This window comes from Mobula birostris, chromosome 9 (genome assembly GCF_030028105.1).
Source record: "Mobula birostris isolate sMobBir1 chromosome 9, sMobBir1.hap1, whole genome shotgun sequence".
Taxonomy (NCBI): domain Eukaryota; kingdom Metazoa; phylum Chordata; class Chondrichthyes; order Myliobatiformes; family Myliobatidae; genus Mobula; species Mobula birostris.
The window spans coordinates 86,409,188-86,426,112 of NC_092378.1; the positions used below are offsets into that span (position 1 = coordinate 86,409,188).

The 16,925-nt window shown below is 40.6% G+C and overlaps 1 protein-coding gene across 5 annotated transcripts in view; it reads right to left on the minus strand.

Annotated features, from left to right (window-relative positions):
• LOC140202864 (myosin phosphatase Rho-interacting protein-like) overlaps positions 1–16,925 on the minus strand; it is a 305,303-nt gene that overhangs the window by 193,880 nt on the left and 94,498 nt on the right. For all 5 annotated transcript variants that reach the window (XM_072268356.1, XM_072268355.1, XM_072268357.1 and 2 more), the window contains exons 4-5: positions 10,026–10,177; positions 203–287 (exon numbers count right to left, since the gene is read on the minus strand). In XM_072268356.1, the coding sequence (XP_072124457.1) occupies positions 203–287; positions 10,026–10,177 (237 nt within the window). The remainder of the gene's footprint in view (positions 1–202; positions 288–10,025; positions 10,178–16,925) is intronic.

Genomic DNA, 16,925 nt, shown 5'->3' on the forward strand with positions numbered 1-16,925 from the left:
GATTATACATAGGAGAAGGACATTCAGTATAAATTGGCATGAAAATCAGCAAAACATCTTGGGCTGAAAGGACTGTTCAGTGCTGTACTATTCTATTAATTTAAAATAAGAGCGATACGGAATAACAAGGATAAATTCCATCAAGTACCATGTTCATCTGGCATATGTTCTCCTACATATTGTCTTCCCAAATTTCCTTTACCTGAAGTGTAAGAGGTTCTACTTTCCGTTTCTTCTTTTGATTCTGTTTATTGGTGTGCGGATACACAATCAGTGTTTCAAACCAGCTGAAAGAAGATGCAGGAGAGCGTTAGATTTAACAATTGTTTATACCTTAGGATTTTATTAATAACAAATTGGAATTTGTTCATATTAAATATAAAGCACAAAATACAGAATTTTGTGCCTATGCAAGTGGTTAGGATAGATAATTTTAAAAAAACTATAATGCAGTACAATGCATAATGTTAATACTCATATTAATTTGGCACCTAATCATGAATGTATCAAATTTCTACTGCTTGGTTTCCAATAGATATATAAATAAGGTTTACCATCTTAGGAATTAATATTGCAAAGGTTCAGAGTAAATTTATCAAAAGTGCATATATGTCACCATACAAAACCCTGAGATTCACTTTCTTGCAAGTGGTGCGAGTCCTGAGCCCCTTGTACCTTCTTCCTGATGACAGCTACAAGCAAAGTCTCTGAAGATGGATACTGCTCTCCTGCGATAAGGAAGCTGAGGTGCTGCCATGCTTTCTTCGTAATTGCACTTACGAACGGGCCCAGGACAGGTCCTCTGAAATAATAACATCGAGGAATTTAAAGTTGCTGACCCTCTCCCACCTTTGATCTTCTGATGAGGACTGGCTCATGGATTTCTAGTTCTGGATTGAAGTCAATAATCAGCTCTTTAATCTTGCTGACATTGTTGTCAGCCAGATTTTCAATCTTCCTCCTATATGCTGATTCGTCACCACCTTTGATTCGGCCCACAACAATGGTATCATTAACAGGCTTGAATATGGCATTGGAGCCATACAGTCATAAGCGTAAGGCAAGTAGAGCAGAGGGCTATGCACACAGCCTTGCGATGCACTTGTGCTGATGGAGATCATGGAGATATTGCCAATCCGAACTGTCTGGGGTCTGCAAGTGAGGAAATCCAGGATCCAATTGCACAAGGAGATATTGAGGCCAAGGTCTTGAAGCTTATTGATTAGTTTTGAGGGGATGTTGGTATCAAATGCTCGAGTTGTAGTCAATAAAGAGCATCCTGATGTATGCATCTTTGCTGTCCAGATGTTCCAGTGTCGAGTGAAGAGTAAATGAGAAGTCATCTGCTGTGGACCTGTTGTTCCAGTAGGCAAATTGAAGCAGATCCAAGTCACCTTTTAGGCTGGAGCTGAAAAGTTTCATCACTGAACTCTCAAAGCACTTCATCACTGTGGATGCAAGTGCTGCTGGACGATAGTCATTGAAGCCGGTGGGTACCACACACTGCTGAAGCAAGAGGTTAAAGATCTCAGTGAACACTCCAGCAAGTTAGTGCCTGGCCAGGTACTCTGTCTGGGCTGGATGCTTTTTGTGGGTACGCCCTCCTGAAGGCTGCTTACATATCTGCCTCAGAGACTGAAATCACAGGATTATCGGGGTTGCAGGAGTTTATGAAGGTTCTTCCGTGGTTTGACTGTCAAAGCGAGCATAGAAGGCATTGAAGTGAAGCGCTGTTGTCACCCATGTTTTCACAAACAACATAGCGAAAGATAAAGTACAAAAGGGCACAAACTTTGGTTATATCAACTTGTTTTTAAATTTAAATGTTCAGATCACAGACAGCAAAATGAATCTTTATTTAGTCTTTGACTAGATGTAACTCATTTATTTCATCAACCTATAATATTTTCAGCTGCTGAGAATCACACTGCCTACATTACAAACTAAACATACTTTGTATTCAATTGTCGCACTCGCACTTCAGTTTAAAATTTGTGCATTCCAAGTCTCACTCCAGGGACTTCAACACATATATCTGAGTGAACACATCAGCGCAAGACTTGGGAAATTCTGTGCTGAAAGAATTAACATCAGCTGATTTGCTAAATTGTGGCCATCTCTCCTGCATGGGTGGATGGCAACATTACTCAGACTAGAGTTGTTTTTCCTGGTATCTCACTAATGTTTAGCTCACTATCAACATCACAAAAACTCAGCTTCTGATCTTTATCGTGTTGCTGCCTGTGAGGCTTTGCTGTGTTCAAAATGACTTCCCTATTCTTCTGTTATAAGTGACAGCACCTCAAAAAGTACATAACTGTAAAAAATTATTTGGGATGAATCAAAGCTAGAAAAGGTATATAAATACAATTTTTTTTCTTTATTTCTCAAATGACAGGGTACAAAATGAATTTAAAACAATGCTTTTCCACTTACACCAATTGTGTCTTTATTCTCTGCTATACTCTTTAAAGTACTTTGTTTATATTTCAAGATCTGACAAACTAGGAATCAAAACACAACAGTAATTGCTAAGACTGCAATTTCACTCAGATATAGGATTAGTGCAGATAAATGGTACTCAGTAGAAGGTCAGCCCCGCTCTGACAGTATGGTGAAATACAAGGGGACAAATACTGCAGTCCATTCCTATTTCCTTTGATGTTCTTAAACAAGATCAAGAAATGTCACAGAATCTTGTAAATCCTCTCCATGTTTAACAGAGAAAATAATCTAAGCACAGAAATCTTTGATAAATACAGAGCTCATTAAGCGATCCAAAAAGTAATAGAACAGTAATGTCCAGCTTCAAGTTAGAGATAGAGATAGCGAATATATTGAACAAAAATGATTCAGGATCAACCCTTAAAAAGGAGTTAGATGAATATGTTTGGTGATAGAGAACTGTTAAGCATTGTAGAAGTATTAATTGCATGCATGTTTATTTATTCGGGAAAATAATGAATGATAGAATTTAGTACAGGTTGAGTACCCCCTTATCCCAAAATGATTGGGGCTGGAAATGTTTCAGATTTTGGATTTTGGAATATATTAATGAGATAGCTTGGGATCATCATAATTTCTGACTCTGAATTTATGTGCTACCGGTAAGCAATCCTTGTCTTATAGTCGTTCATCACATATATGTACTTCCAACAGCAAGAATTATCATGTACCATTAATATAATGAAAGTATAATGTGTGCAAGGTAACAAAAACAGCACAGCAGCATCAGGAGAATACCCGAATCAGCTGTCAAACACCAACATACAACGGCAGGCTTTCAGTCAATACCGACAATGCCATGTTCTGACTAAAAGGTTACAAAGTCAAAGTACATTTATTATTAAGGAATGTATAAATTATACAACCTTGAGAGTTGTTTGCTCACAGGCAGCCACAAAGCAAGAAACTTGAAGAATCCAATTTTAATAAGAGAAAGACCAAAACCACCCTACTGAGAAAGAGGGGAGAAAACATGTACATGTCATGCAAACAACAACATCCGAACCAAATCGAGTCCTTAGACCCACTGCCTGGAATAGCCAGAGTAAACCCAAGACTCAATCTCAGTTCATCATATTTGTGGGCAAAAACAGCATGAAACTCACAGCCGCCAGAGCAGTTCACAGCCTCGGCGCTGCAGAGAGAGGAGCGAAATCAGCCCAACCCTTGCCTCCAGCCCCGACACTCGGGTCTTCCAGTCTGTCAGACCAGCATTTAAATTGTCCAAACACTGGGGAGTACCTCATACTAGAACCCAGATCCTGATGACACAGTTGGGCTGCACAGCCCAAAGCCACTCTCGATCTCACCAAATCAGCTCAGTGCTTGGAGCGATCCAATCTTGCACGTGGGTTAGGCGGACGGTCATCGAACCTCTTCCACATCAACTCCTCTCCAAATCACTCGCTCCATCACCAACAGTGATACCAACTCTATCTGTGACCCCATGAACACGCTTTGTGATGCACCCACACAGCCCATTCTACAAATCAGCTTCACTTCTGCTTGCTTCTTCATTGTTTATGGTGATAGTTTACTAGAATTTACTTCAGAAAAGGTGTTGTTAATAAAGTTTTTAGTCAAATTTCTCGCCTTTCCAACTATCAGAGAACTGTTGCTCACGTTCGGTAGTGCAATCTTAAACCGGAAAATGCCAAAAAAAATCACAGTACACTGCATTTGTATTTGACCTTTTTTGAGGTTTTATGTAAACAATCAGCATCGTAGACTCGTTCTGGTGATCAGCAAACTCTTTAAAAATTTAATGCCGTGCCTTTTCTTAAATTTCTTCAACCTGCCTGCTGACTATTCACATTTACCTTCAGATTTCAGTTATCATGATAGATCTTTGCTTGTTTCATGATCAGCACACCACCAGGTGGGATATGTTGATAATGCTGACAATACACAATTAAGATCTTCATTTTTCACTGTATGCAATTTTTCAATAACTTATATTCACTACCGTCAGTGGTGCGCATCGCCGAGAATTTTACATTTGTGACATCATGTAAGCACTCCAAAAAATTCACATTTTGTAATTTCGGATTCAAATGCTTGTTTGCATTAAACTCACCCTGTAGTTTCAACTAGGAATGATAATGTGCTCCGAAACTTTAGTTGCAAAATTTTGACAAATCAAGATGGCAAAAGTAGCTACAAGGATAGGGTCATTGGGCCATTCAGGCAACTTCTTCGAACAATATCCCTTGAGAAACTAACTAACTGGTCATGTGTACTGAGGCAGTGTTAATTAACAGATGCAGCTCTACCTACTAAGTCTTCCAACATCCTCTGAATTTTATTTTAAAATGAAAGATGTTGTTTTAATACATAGAAAATTCTGAGGGAGTCAGACCCAAAGGAATAGTTCAGACAAGAGTTTACCCATTTAAGGCAGATAATGAGGATAATTTTTTTTCTCCCAGAAGGTTCAGTGTTTATGGAACTTTCCAGAGAACCACAGAAGCCACAAATGATTGAATATACTATATGCAAATATAGATTTTGGTTAATTAACTCAATTACTGGGAAGAGGTAGAGAAGTGGAAATGAGACAATACCCAGATCAGCCATGTTCTTGTTGAATGCCAGAGCAGGCTTGCGGGCCCATTTAGCCTACTCATTATACCATAATCTTCATTATATCATAATCTAGCAGTCTGTTCAACCATGCATACAGGCTTTAAAAAAGTCTAAATGTCAATAAAATTGAAGACATATAGCGCAAGATATCGCTAAAGATGAAGAGAGAATTAATCTCAGGGTAGAACATAACAGCAAAAGGTAAAGTGCTGGAAATACCAACAATGTAAGAGGAATGGCCCTGGAATCTTTAGGATGGTGTGGATATGTTCAAAGTAAACCTATGGCATAGTGGACATTTGTTTTCTCGACACCAGCTCTAAGACCACAGTCTCAGCTTGACTTTACTCCCTATATACTCACAACTGGTCTGTGTTACTTTACACTTGGCTAAATTGTTCTATTTATGTAGTTCAATGTGATCAGAGCAACACAGACACACAATGCTGGAGGAACTCAGCAGGCCAGGCAGCATCTATGGGAAAAAAGTACAGTCGACGTTTCTGTATTTTTGAATAACCAAAAATAAGGGGTTAGAGAAGTAATTATACAGACAATATAGTAGTCATGAAACACAATGGCTGTTAATTCTTAGCTATTCCGAGAGGGTTATGGAAATAAATGAGATACTTCAACCTTGTGGCAAATAAAGCACAATAGATATTTGGATTGATTCAGCGCTTCCGCAACACCTAGGGGAGACTCGAGTAGCAGCAGAACTCTCAATGGATATGACTAAATATTCTCGTTTCAGTCCGATACAGCTAAAATGCACAACTGCTTCCTAAGTCAGTACAGTCAACAAAGATGTCTTAATGTGTTTAAACGAACTATCACTGTCGGAAACAGTACTGATTGTGGACGGATGTGTCCTCGTAGGATTCCACGTGGCTGCAGGTCAGGGATACAAATGCATCTAAAGAAACGGGGTTTTAAACTCCCAATACCGACTATCTTGCTGGCAAATGTGCAGTCTCTGGTGAATAAAATCGATGATCTCAGAGATAGGGTACTGAATCAGAGGGACATTACGATCACGTGTGTCCTTTGTTTCACGGAATCCTGGTTAACCCCTTCCATCCCAGATGCAGCGATTCAGATTGATGGGTTTACTATACACTGTCAGGATAGATCAATAGAGTCTTTCAAAAGCAGAGGTGCAGGAGTATGCCTCATGATCAATTCTTCTTGGTGCACAAATATATCAGTGCTGTCCCAATTCTGCTGACCAGATCTGGAATATCTAGCAGTTAGATGCCATCCTTTTCACCTACTGCGGGAGTTCTCCAGGATCATTTTGGTAGCAGTTTACATTCCACCTCAGGGCAATGTCAATCAGGCTTTAGATGATCTGAGTAATGGGATCAACATGCATGAAACAGCGCACCCTAATGCCTTCATCATTGTTTTGGGAGATTTTAACTGGACCAGTCTGAAAAAAATCACTAAGCAATTACCATCAACAGATCACTCGCAATAGGAGAGGAAACAACACACGGGGCCATTGTTTACACCACAATCAAGAATGCCTACCGTGCTATTCCACGCCCTCACTTCGGGAAGTCTGATCACCTGGTTGTACTTCTACTCCATGAGTATAGGCAGAGACTGAAGACTGCAGCACCAGTAGTGAGGACCAAGAAGATATGGACAAGGGAAGCACAGGAGCGCCTACAGGACTGCTTTGAATCAGTGAACTGGACTGTATTCAGGGATTCATCTTTGAACCTGGATGAGTATGCTGCAGTTGTTACCGACTTCATTAAAACCTGTATGGATGAGTGTGTGCCTACAAAGATTTACTGTACATCCCAAACCAAAAGCCGTGAATGAACCAGGAGGTACATCGTCTGCAGAAGGCTAGAACTGTGGCATTAAAGTCTGACGACCCAGGCTTTAACCAGGTATGATTTGTGGAGGGCTATTTCAAGGGCGAAGAGATAATTTTGAATGAGGGTAGAGGTGACAGTGGATGTACAACAACTCTGGCAGGGTTTGCAAGACATTATTTCCTACAAAGCAAAACCCAATAGCATGAATGGCAGTGATTCTTCACTACCAGATGAACTCAACGCCTTCTATGCCCACTTTGAAAACTTTGAAAACTACAGCTGTGAAGATCCCTGCTGCACCTCATGACCCTATGATCTCTGTCTCAGAGGCCAGTGTTAGGCTGTCTTTAAAGAAAGTGAACCCTCGCAAGGCAAAAGGTCCTGATGGAATACTTGGTAAGTCTCTGAAAACCTGTGCCAACCAACTGGAGGGAGTATCCAGGGACATTATCAACCTCTCACTGCTACGGGCAGAGGTTCCCACTTGCTTCAAAAAGGCAACAATTATACCAGTGCCAAGAGGAATAATATCAGCTGCCTTAATGACTATCGCCTGGTAGCACTCACATCTATAGTGATGAAATGCTTTGAGAGGTTGGTCATGACTAGACTGAACTGCCTCAGCAAGGACTTGGACCCATTGCAATTTGCCAATCACCATAATAGGTTAACAGCAGATGCAATCTCAGTGGCTCTTCACATGGCTTTAGACCACCTGGACAACACAAACACCTATGTCAAGATGCTGTTCATCGACTATAGCTCAGCATTTAATACCATCATTCCCACAATCCTGATTGAGAAGTTGCAGAACCTGGGCCTCTGTACCCCCCTCTGCAATTGGATCCCTTCTTAACTGGAAGACCACAATCTGTGGATTGGTGATAACATATCCTCCTCGCTGATGATCAACACTGGTGCACCTCAGGTGTGTGCTTAGCACACTGCTCTACTCTGTATATACCCATGACTGTGTGGTTAGGCATATTTCAAATACCATCTATAAATTTGCTGATGATACAGCTAATGTTGGTAGAATCTCAGATGATGACGAAAGGGCGTACAGGAGTGAGATATGCCAGCTAATGGAGTGGTGTCACAGCAACAACATGGCACTCAACATCAGTAAGACGAAAGAGCTGATTGTGGCCTTCTGGAAGGGTAAAACGAGGGAACATGTACCAATCCTCATAGAGAGATCAGAAGTGGACAGAGTGAGCAGTTTCAAGTTCCTGGGTGTCAAGATCTCTGAGGATCAAACCTGGTCCTAACATGCAGTTATAAAGAAGGCAAGACAGCGATTATACTTCATTAGGAAAAGACTTGGTATGTCAACAAACACACTCAAAAACTTCTATAGATGTACCGTGGAGAGCATTCTGACAGGCTGCATCACTGTCTGGTATGGGGGGGCCTACTGCACGGGACCGAAAGAAGCTGCAGAGGGTTGCAAATTTAGTTAGCTTCATCTCGGGCACTAGCCTACAAAGTACCCAGAACACCTTCGGGGAGTGGTGTCTCAGAAAGGCAGCATCCATTATTAAAGACCTCCAGCACCCAGGGCATGCCCTTTTCAGGTAGGAGATACAGAAGCCTGAAGCCACACACTCAGCGATTCAGGAACAGCTTCTTCCCCTCTGCCATCCGATTCCTAATTGGACGTTGAACCCTTGGACACTACCTCACTTTTTTAATATATATCATTTCTGTTTTTTGCATAATTTTTTAATCTATTCAATATATGTATACCATAACTGATTTATTTATTTATTGTTATTATTATTTTATTTTGGTTTTTTCCTTCTATATTATGTATTGAATTGAACTGCTGCTGCTAAGTTAACAAATTTCACGACACATGCCGTTGATTATAAACCTGATTCAGATTCTGAGCTCTGGTTTAAGTTAAACTTTGTCTGCAAAGGAAGGTGATATTGGTTCAACCATCTCAAAACTTGCAGGAAAGGGACCTTCCCACAAATATTGTTCAAAGCCTATAGTGATCCACGAGTAAGATGACACAAAGTAGCAGGTGACTACTGTTTTAAGCATGACTGCACTGTCAGATTCAGCTCAAAGTGTATCATCAAGTTAGCTGATAATACTACAGTGGTTGGCCTCATCAGCAAAAGTGATCAGCTAGCATACAGAAAGGAGGTTCAGAGCTTTATCAAATGAGAACAACAAGCTGAGACTCAATGTGAACAAGATGATTGTGAACTTCAGTAAAGTATAGATCAGCCACTCTCCAATGCACGTCGTGGAGAGACTGAAGAGCACAAAGTTCCTTGGAGTGTACATAACAGACGATGTAACCTGTACCCACAACAGCACCTCATTAAGTCAAGATGGCACAGCAGCATCTACACTTTAAGGAGTCTGAGATGCACAAGACTCCCCACCCACATTCTAACAACTTTCTATAGGAGCACCATCGAGAGTGTCCTGTCTGGCTATATCATTGTGTGGTGCAGAGGCTGTAAGATATTGGACCACAAGACCCTCCAGAGGACAGTTAAAAGCACTAAAAGGATCACCAAGGTCTCTCTGCTCTTTATTTGTGGCATTTGCTAGGAGCATTGCAGATGAAAGGCTCAAAACATGGTTGAGGATCCCCACAACCCATGCCACAATCTCTTTAACACACTACCGTCAGGAAGGAGGTACAAATGTATCAGGACTAGGACTGTTCGGCCGGGTAACAGCTTCTTCCCCCAGGCTGTGAGACTAATGAATGCCCTGCCACTACCAAGTCTTGTCAGCAAGCTGTTTACTGTGCTGCATACAATTTGAATTATATTTTATTAACTTACTGATGGCAATATTTTAATTTGCGTTCTATGTGTGTTATGTTTTGTGGGTGCACCATGGTCTGGAGGAACATTATTTTGTTTGTTTGCTACATGTACAGTCAAGATTACCATAAACTTGAACTTGAAAATGGAATCAAAGATCTATCTGCCAACTAGCTCAATCGGAGATCAAACAAGAGAAAATCTGCAGATGCTGGAAATCCAAGCAGCACACAAAGGCTGAAACCTTCAGTCACAATTACAAACAACACATCATATCTGAACATGGAATACCAGAAACAACACTCACCCATTGATGGCCTCTTTGCTTTCTGCACGAATGAAGTACTGTTTTTCTGGTGTTATGATACACACAGAGTTCTTCTGAGATGTCTTACTCTCTCCATCAGTAACATCAGTAGAGAGATTCATATTGATGGTACCTTGCGGAAGAGTGGTGGGCTGTTTAAAGCAAAAAGAATACTGAGCATATTTTTCTGAGTATTTTTATGGTTTTACTTAAAAACAAACCACATTAAAACTATATTTCAATTGTTGGCAAATAGTTGTCATTGTTATCATTTTATACAGCCAAGTCAATTGTCTACTTCAAATCTTAGACAAATCAAAGGCACTCATATAAATCCACGTTGTGAAAGATTTGATATTCATCTGGAATTAATCCTTTTCCTAAAAATTAATGCTTGCATGTTTATTATCTTACTGTGAATTGGTCCACCATTCTTGTCTTTAGTGGGCTACTCTTCTCCCCCCACCATTCACCTGCCTCCAACACCCCCAAGTAAAATCCAACTAAAACTCTGCTGTCTGATGTTTTGTCTATCCAACACATGTACATTACTCTCATTAGTGGCTTATCCATCGACAATTCAGTTTAAAAAATCTCAACCACAAACTTATCCCTTCAAACCTTTGTGCCTCGCATCTTTCAACACTCTGTATAATCAATTTTTAAACATTGATCATATCAACTTCTCTAGATCGGTGTCAATGTTTATCTGGTCACATGCATTGGGATATTTTCTGTATTTTTACTGGGCGTCTCGAGAAACATGGCTGGTTAGCTCCTCACTAACAAGCCAATGGACTCAGCGGTGAGAAGACCACCTTTCTCGAACTGTGTATGTCTAGGGTCAATATAACATGGGTCCCACTAGACTGGGGGAGCCAGGATGTTTCCACCCTTCGCACCCCAATCCGAGCGAATACTGTATAAATGCTACACACATCAAAGTTGTTGGTGAATGCAGCAGGCCAGGCAGCATCTCTAGGAAGAGGTACAGTCAACGTTTCAGGCCGAGACCCTTCGTCAGCAACTTTGATGTGTGTTGCTTGAATTTCCAGCATCTGCAGAATTCCTCGTGTTTACTGTGTAAATACTGCCCACTTGCAATTACCTGTCGGTGAGGAATAACAGATCATCCACTGCACAGAATTATAAAGAAAGTGTATTTACAAATTTCAGCTTTATCGAGCAGTTAGTAGGAAAAAGAAAATAAAAAAATAAATAGGGCCCATTATAGTTAATCCAGTCCATATGTGTATACGTTGGAGCTCATCTTGAAGTCAATCTGCATGAAAGCACACACCACTGAAGGTCTCTCAAAATCCATTTCAAACAAGTGGGCTCTGCCACAGGAGTATTGGTCCTTCCCCTTGAAGCAATTCACCTGCACAAAGCACCTTGTGCAACAGGGACAGCATCCTCAGCCACCTTCCCTCCTGTCTTATAATTTTCACCCAAAAGACCCTGACTCACATCAGTGTCCATCACATGCTAAAAGCAGAACTGACTGCTCTCACAGAACTGCTAAAATGAAATACCTAGAGCAGAGCAGTAAAAATCTTAACCAGGGTGTTACAATAAATAGATAAAAGGTGTTGAAATCAGCTTCACATTCTCTATATCCTGTAATTCCTAGTGCTGATATAAAGCCATTGCTCACGTAACTAACATTTTAGAACAGGGATGAGGAGGAATTGCTTTAGCCAGAGGGTGGTAAATCTGTGAAATTCATTACCGCAGATGACTGTGGAGACCAAGTCATTATGTATATTTAAAGTGGAGATTGATAAGTTCCTGTTTAGTAAGAGTGTCAAAGCTTACAGTGAAAAGGGAGGAGAATGGGTTGAGAGGGAAAATAAATCACCCTTGATCAAATAGACAATGGGCTGAATGCTGCACTCATCTTATGGTTGTATTGTAACCCCCACACGTATAATTGTACAACTAGTCTGTCTGTGCTGACCTATTCTTGCTTTGCCTTGAATACAGACATTATGCGCAGGTGGCATCTCATTATCTGAACACACTTTGCTATTTTTATGATTGTGTTTAGTACCATACATCCCAAAATTTTGAACCCTCAGTACAAATAATGTGAGGTCCAGCCATTTATAAAACATGGAAGTCAATAGGATGGCCTGAAACTTAAAATGTATATTCAAAACCTTCTGTTACTCTCACTCCCTCTACCATCAGTTGGAGGCCATCTGTTATCTGATTGATGTTCAGCTATTAGAAATGGCCTGTTGCTCCTTGACAGACAGTATTGCAAGTTTCAGTTGATCCTGGTTGCCTCTTTGTAACGAATGAATGTTATCACACATTCTTCTGGATATATTTTCATCATATGAGTGCAGGAACCATGACTGCATCTTTCTCAGTTGTATATCTTTCTGCCAGCACTAGTCTGACCAAATTTATCAAGGCTACTCTAGTGTGCATGAGATTGGGGGTAGCAGCATTAAGATTCAATGTTACATAAATTTTCAAATAAACAATACTGAATGCAATACAGACACAAACATATGGGTCTAGAAATCTGTCATAGCCTGAAGTTGCCATTTCCCCAACTTCAAATGCGCTCAGATATGACAAAAGTTAAAACTCAGAGGGACGACATTGTACTCCATAGGGTCACAGAGCACTACAGCACAGAAACAGGTCCTCTGGTCCTTTGGCCCATCTAGTCCATGCTAAACTATTTTCTGCTTACTCCCATTGACCTGCACCTGAACCATAACCGTTCATATCCCTCTTGTCCATGTAACTTACCTAAACTCATCTTAAATAAATGGTAAAATTGAACCCACAGCCACCATTTCCTCTTGTTCCACACTTCCACTATCCTCTGAGTGAAGTTGTTCCCACGCAGGTTCCCAGTAAATGTTTCACCTTTCATTTTTAACTCATGATGACATGGCTCCATCGGATAGAATCAGCTAGCACCAAAGCTGATTTGTGCCCCAAAGTCAGATTCGTTCTCACTGAAATTTGTTGTTTTGTGTCCACAGTACAATGCACAACAAAATTATTATGAATTACAAATATAAATACTGCAAAGTAACAAGGGAGTATTTATGGACAACATGAAAATCTGATGGCAGAGAGGAAGAAGCTGTCTACCATACATTTGCAGAAATTTACAAGTCTTTGGTGACATACCAGACCTCTTCAAGTGAATGAAGTAGAGCTGCTGGCGTGCTTTGTTCGAGATTATATCAATATGTTTGATCTATGATCGATCTTCTGAGATGTTGTAACCATGGAGTTTTGGGCATCCATGAAACCATTTTGAAAATGTGGGTCACTTTTAAAATACTTAAATGAAACTTTCTCAAATGTTGAGGTCTACTTGAATTTATTTTCTGGTGACCAGTTATCACACGATGCACGAAATTTCAAACTGAAAAGAAATATGCTTTTCCAGCCCAGCTTCAAATTCAGGGGAAGTGTTCATCAAGCAGACTTTTTGATGCAATGACACATTTTCCAAAATGTTTCCCATATTTTGATCATCCCCCATTACTGGGGTCTGTCTCCTATGAATCCTGGCCACAACCTTGCATCATCTGCTTTCTGAGGCAGCATGCTAATCAACCAGGCAAGCCTTTAACTGGAAGCAAAGGGAAAATTTCAAATGAGATGCTGCTATTAAATTCAAGGCATTTACAAATCTGATGGTTGTTTGAACTCAGAAACTCTTGCTGCCTCCCAGCAAATCTCATAAAATCAAAATTTTTCTTGAGCTTTTCTAATTCAGTTGGTGGTCAAATATAACAGATTAAGTTTGGCAAAATCCTTAGAAGACTGGCCTAGTGAAGGCAATCACTGAATTATTCCAGTTACAAAGGCAAATGATTTCAATGGCTACAGGTTTCATTGTATTTGTAAACATCTTGAGTTTATAACAGAAGTGGCGGATGTAATTTTCTGCTGTCCCGATTGCAATATTTTAAGCAAATGCAAGGACATTGTCAAGTCAGGAAACAGACATTTTTTGGAACATCTGGGTAAACAAGCTTAATAGTAACAGGAAAGTAAATATGTCACAAGGACTCTATTATACTGACATCTGGGACCCACACAGAAACCCTCAGCTGGGTATTCTCACATCCGCCCAGTTCTTTCTCACATTCACACCATGAGAGTGGCATTCCTTACATAGGCTTAAGGATTGTAAAAAAAATCTTGTACATCCATTATATTTCACCTCAGAACATGTCCATGTTTTTCACCTCCCATGCAGTTATTTATAGTGAGAGACATGAGAGACTGCAGATACTGGAAATCTGAAACAACTCACACAAATGCTGGAGGAACTCAACAAGTCAGGCAGCATCTATGGAGGGATGGATACATAGTCAATGTTTCAGACCAAGATCCTTCAATTATTACTAATTAATACTAACGAAGATTCTCAGGCCAAAACGTTATCTGTGCATTACAGTTCATAACTGCTGTCTGACCTGCTGAGCTCCTCCAGCACTTTGTATGTGTTGTTTCAATTATTTAGAGTCACTATTTTAATGCAGGTAAATATTGAAGATTAAGAATCAATTTCAGCTGTGAAGGTAAAGTTCAAAGCTCACAGTGAAGTTATTTATCTGAGGACATATTTGTTGCCATATACCACTAAAAGATTCATTTTCTTACAGGCATTTACACGATTTTATGAAAAGCTATACATAAACTTACAAAGATTGACAAGCAATGTGCAAATAAAAATGATATTGAGAACACGAGTTAGACAGAGTCCTTAAAGGTGAATCTGTAGGTTATAAAGTCAGTTGTAGTGAAGAATAAAGTTACTCATGCCACTTCAGGAGCCTGATGGTTGTAGGTTAATAACAGTTCCTGAACCTGGTGGTGTAGGACCCAAGGCTTTGTATCTCCTGTCCAATAGTAGTAGTGAGAAGAGAGCATGGCCTGGATGGTAGGGGTCTTTGATGATGGATGCTATTTTTTTTATGGGAGCGCTCCATGTAAATATACTCAATGGTGGGAGGACTTTGCCTGCAATGAACTGGGCTGTATCCACCACTTTCTGTATCTTTTTCCATTCCTGAGTATTGGTGTTTCCATACAAAGTTGAGATGCAACCACCTAGGATACTCTCTACATCAAGAAGTTTGTCGAAGTTTTAGATGACATGCCGAATGTCTGCAAAATTCTAAGAAAGTACAAGCACTGCTGTCTTCTTTATGATGACACCTATGTGTTGGTCTCTGATATGACAATGCAGGAATTTAAAGCTACTTCCAATCCCCGAATGAGAACTGGCTAATGGACCTCCAGCTTCTTCCTCCTATAGTCAATAATCAGTTCTTTGGTTTGTTGAGTGAGAGGTTGTTGTTGTGACACCATGCAAACAGATTTTTAATCTCCGAATTCATCACTGCCTTTTATTCAACCAATGGCAACCTTAAAACTGGCATTGCAGCTACACTTAGCTGCACTTTCATAAATATAAAGTGAGTAAAGGAGGAGGTCAGCACACAGCCCTGCAGTGTTCCTACGGTAATGGTGAGTGTGGAAGAGATGCTGCTGCCAATCTGTACTGACTGGGATTTGTCAGTGACAAAATCAAACATCCAGTTGCACAGGGTGTCACCTAGGGCTGTGTAGTGATGAGCTGAGGAAATAATAGTATTGAATATTCAGCTGTAGACAGTGAAGAGCATCCTGTTACAGGTGTCCCTGCTTTTCGAACGTTCACTTTACGAAACCTCGCTGTTACGAAAGACCTACATTAGTTACCTATTTTCGCTAACAGAAGGTGTTTTCACTGTTACGAATAAAGGCAGCGTGCGCCCCGAGCAGCCAAGCTCCTCCCCCGGAACTGCATTCTAGCCAGCATTGCTTAAACACGTGCCTGTGAGCAGCTGTTAGCAAGATGAGTTCTAAGGTATCGGAAAAACCTAAAAGAGCTCATAAAGGTATTACACTTAGCGTAAAACTAGACATAATTAAGCATTTCGATTGTGGTGAACTAAGTAAGGACAAAGTGAGTTTGGCTTGTGGAAGCTGACGCAGATGATATTGAAGAGGTTTTGGCATCCCATGACCAAGAACCGATAGATGAAGAGCTGATGCAATTGGAAGAGGAAAAGATAACAATCAAAACCGAATGCAGTAGCAAACGGACCAAAAGTGAAGTCGTCCAGGAACTGAATGTGAAGCAGCTGCATGAGATTTTTGCTGCAATTATTGCAGAAAAGCACGACTTTAATTTCGAAAGGGTACGTCGGCTTAGGGCATATTTGCAAGATGGTTTGAGTGCTTACAAAGAACTGTATGATAGAAAAATGCGCGAGGCTAAGCAGTCAAACATACTGTCATTGTTCAAGCCTTCCACATCAGCCACAGCAATGACGAACCTCGACCTTCGACATCGAGGCAGGCAGACATAGAGGAAGATGACCTGCCTGCCCTGATGGAAACAGACGACAAGATGGCACCCCAGTGACCGATATATTGCCGCGGAGAATGCAGCGGTAGCCGGGACGCACCCAGCACATCTTTAAGAAAAAAAGCTGAAATAAACAAAAACAGAATTCTTGGACTAGGAACTTGCCACCAAACCTCCTCCAGGCCAGGTATTATCATTGAGATTTGAAAGATCAGCCAAAAAACTAAAATGACTTGAAAATGACCAATCATGTAGTTTGTCAAGGAAGTTACCTGGAAAATTGATGACGGCAAGGCACTGGATGTTGTCTATATGGACATTAGCAAGGTCTTTGACAAGGTCCCACATGGGAGGTTGGTCAAGAAGGTTCAGTCGTTTGGCATTCAAGGTAAGATAGCCAACTAGATTAGACATTGGCTTTATGGGAGAAGCCACAGAGAGTGGTAGATGTTGCCTCTTTGACTGGAGGCCTGTGACTAGTGGAATGCCACAGG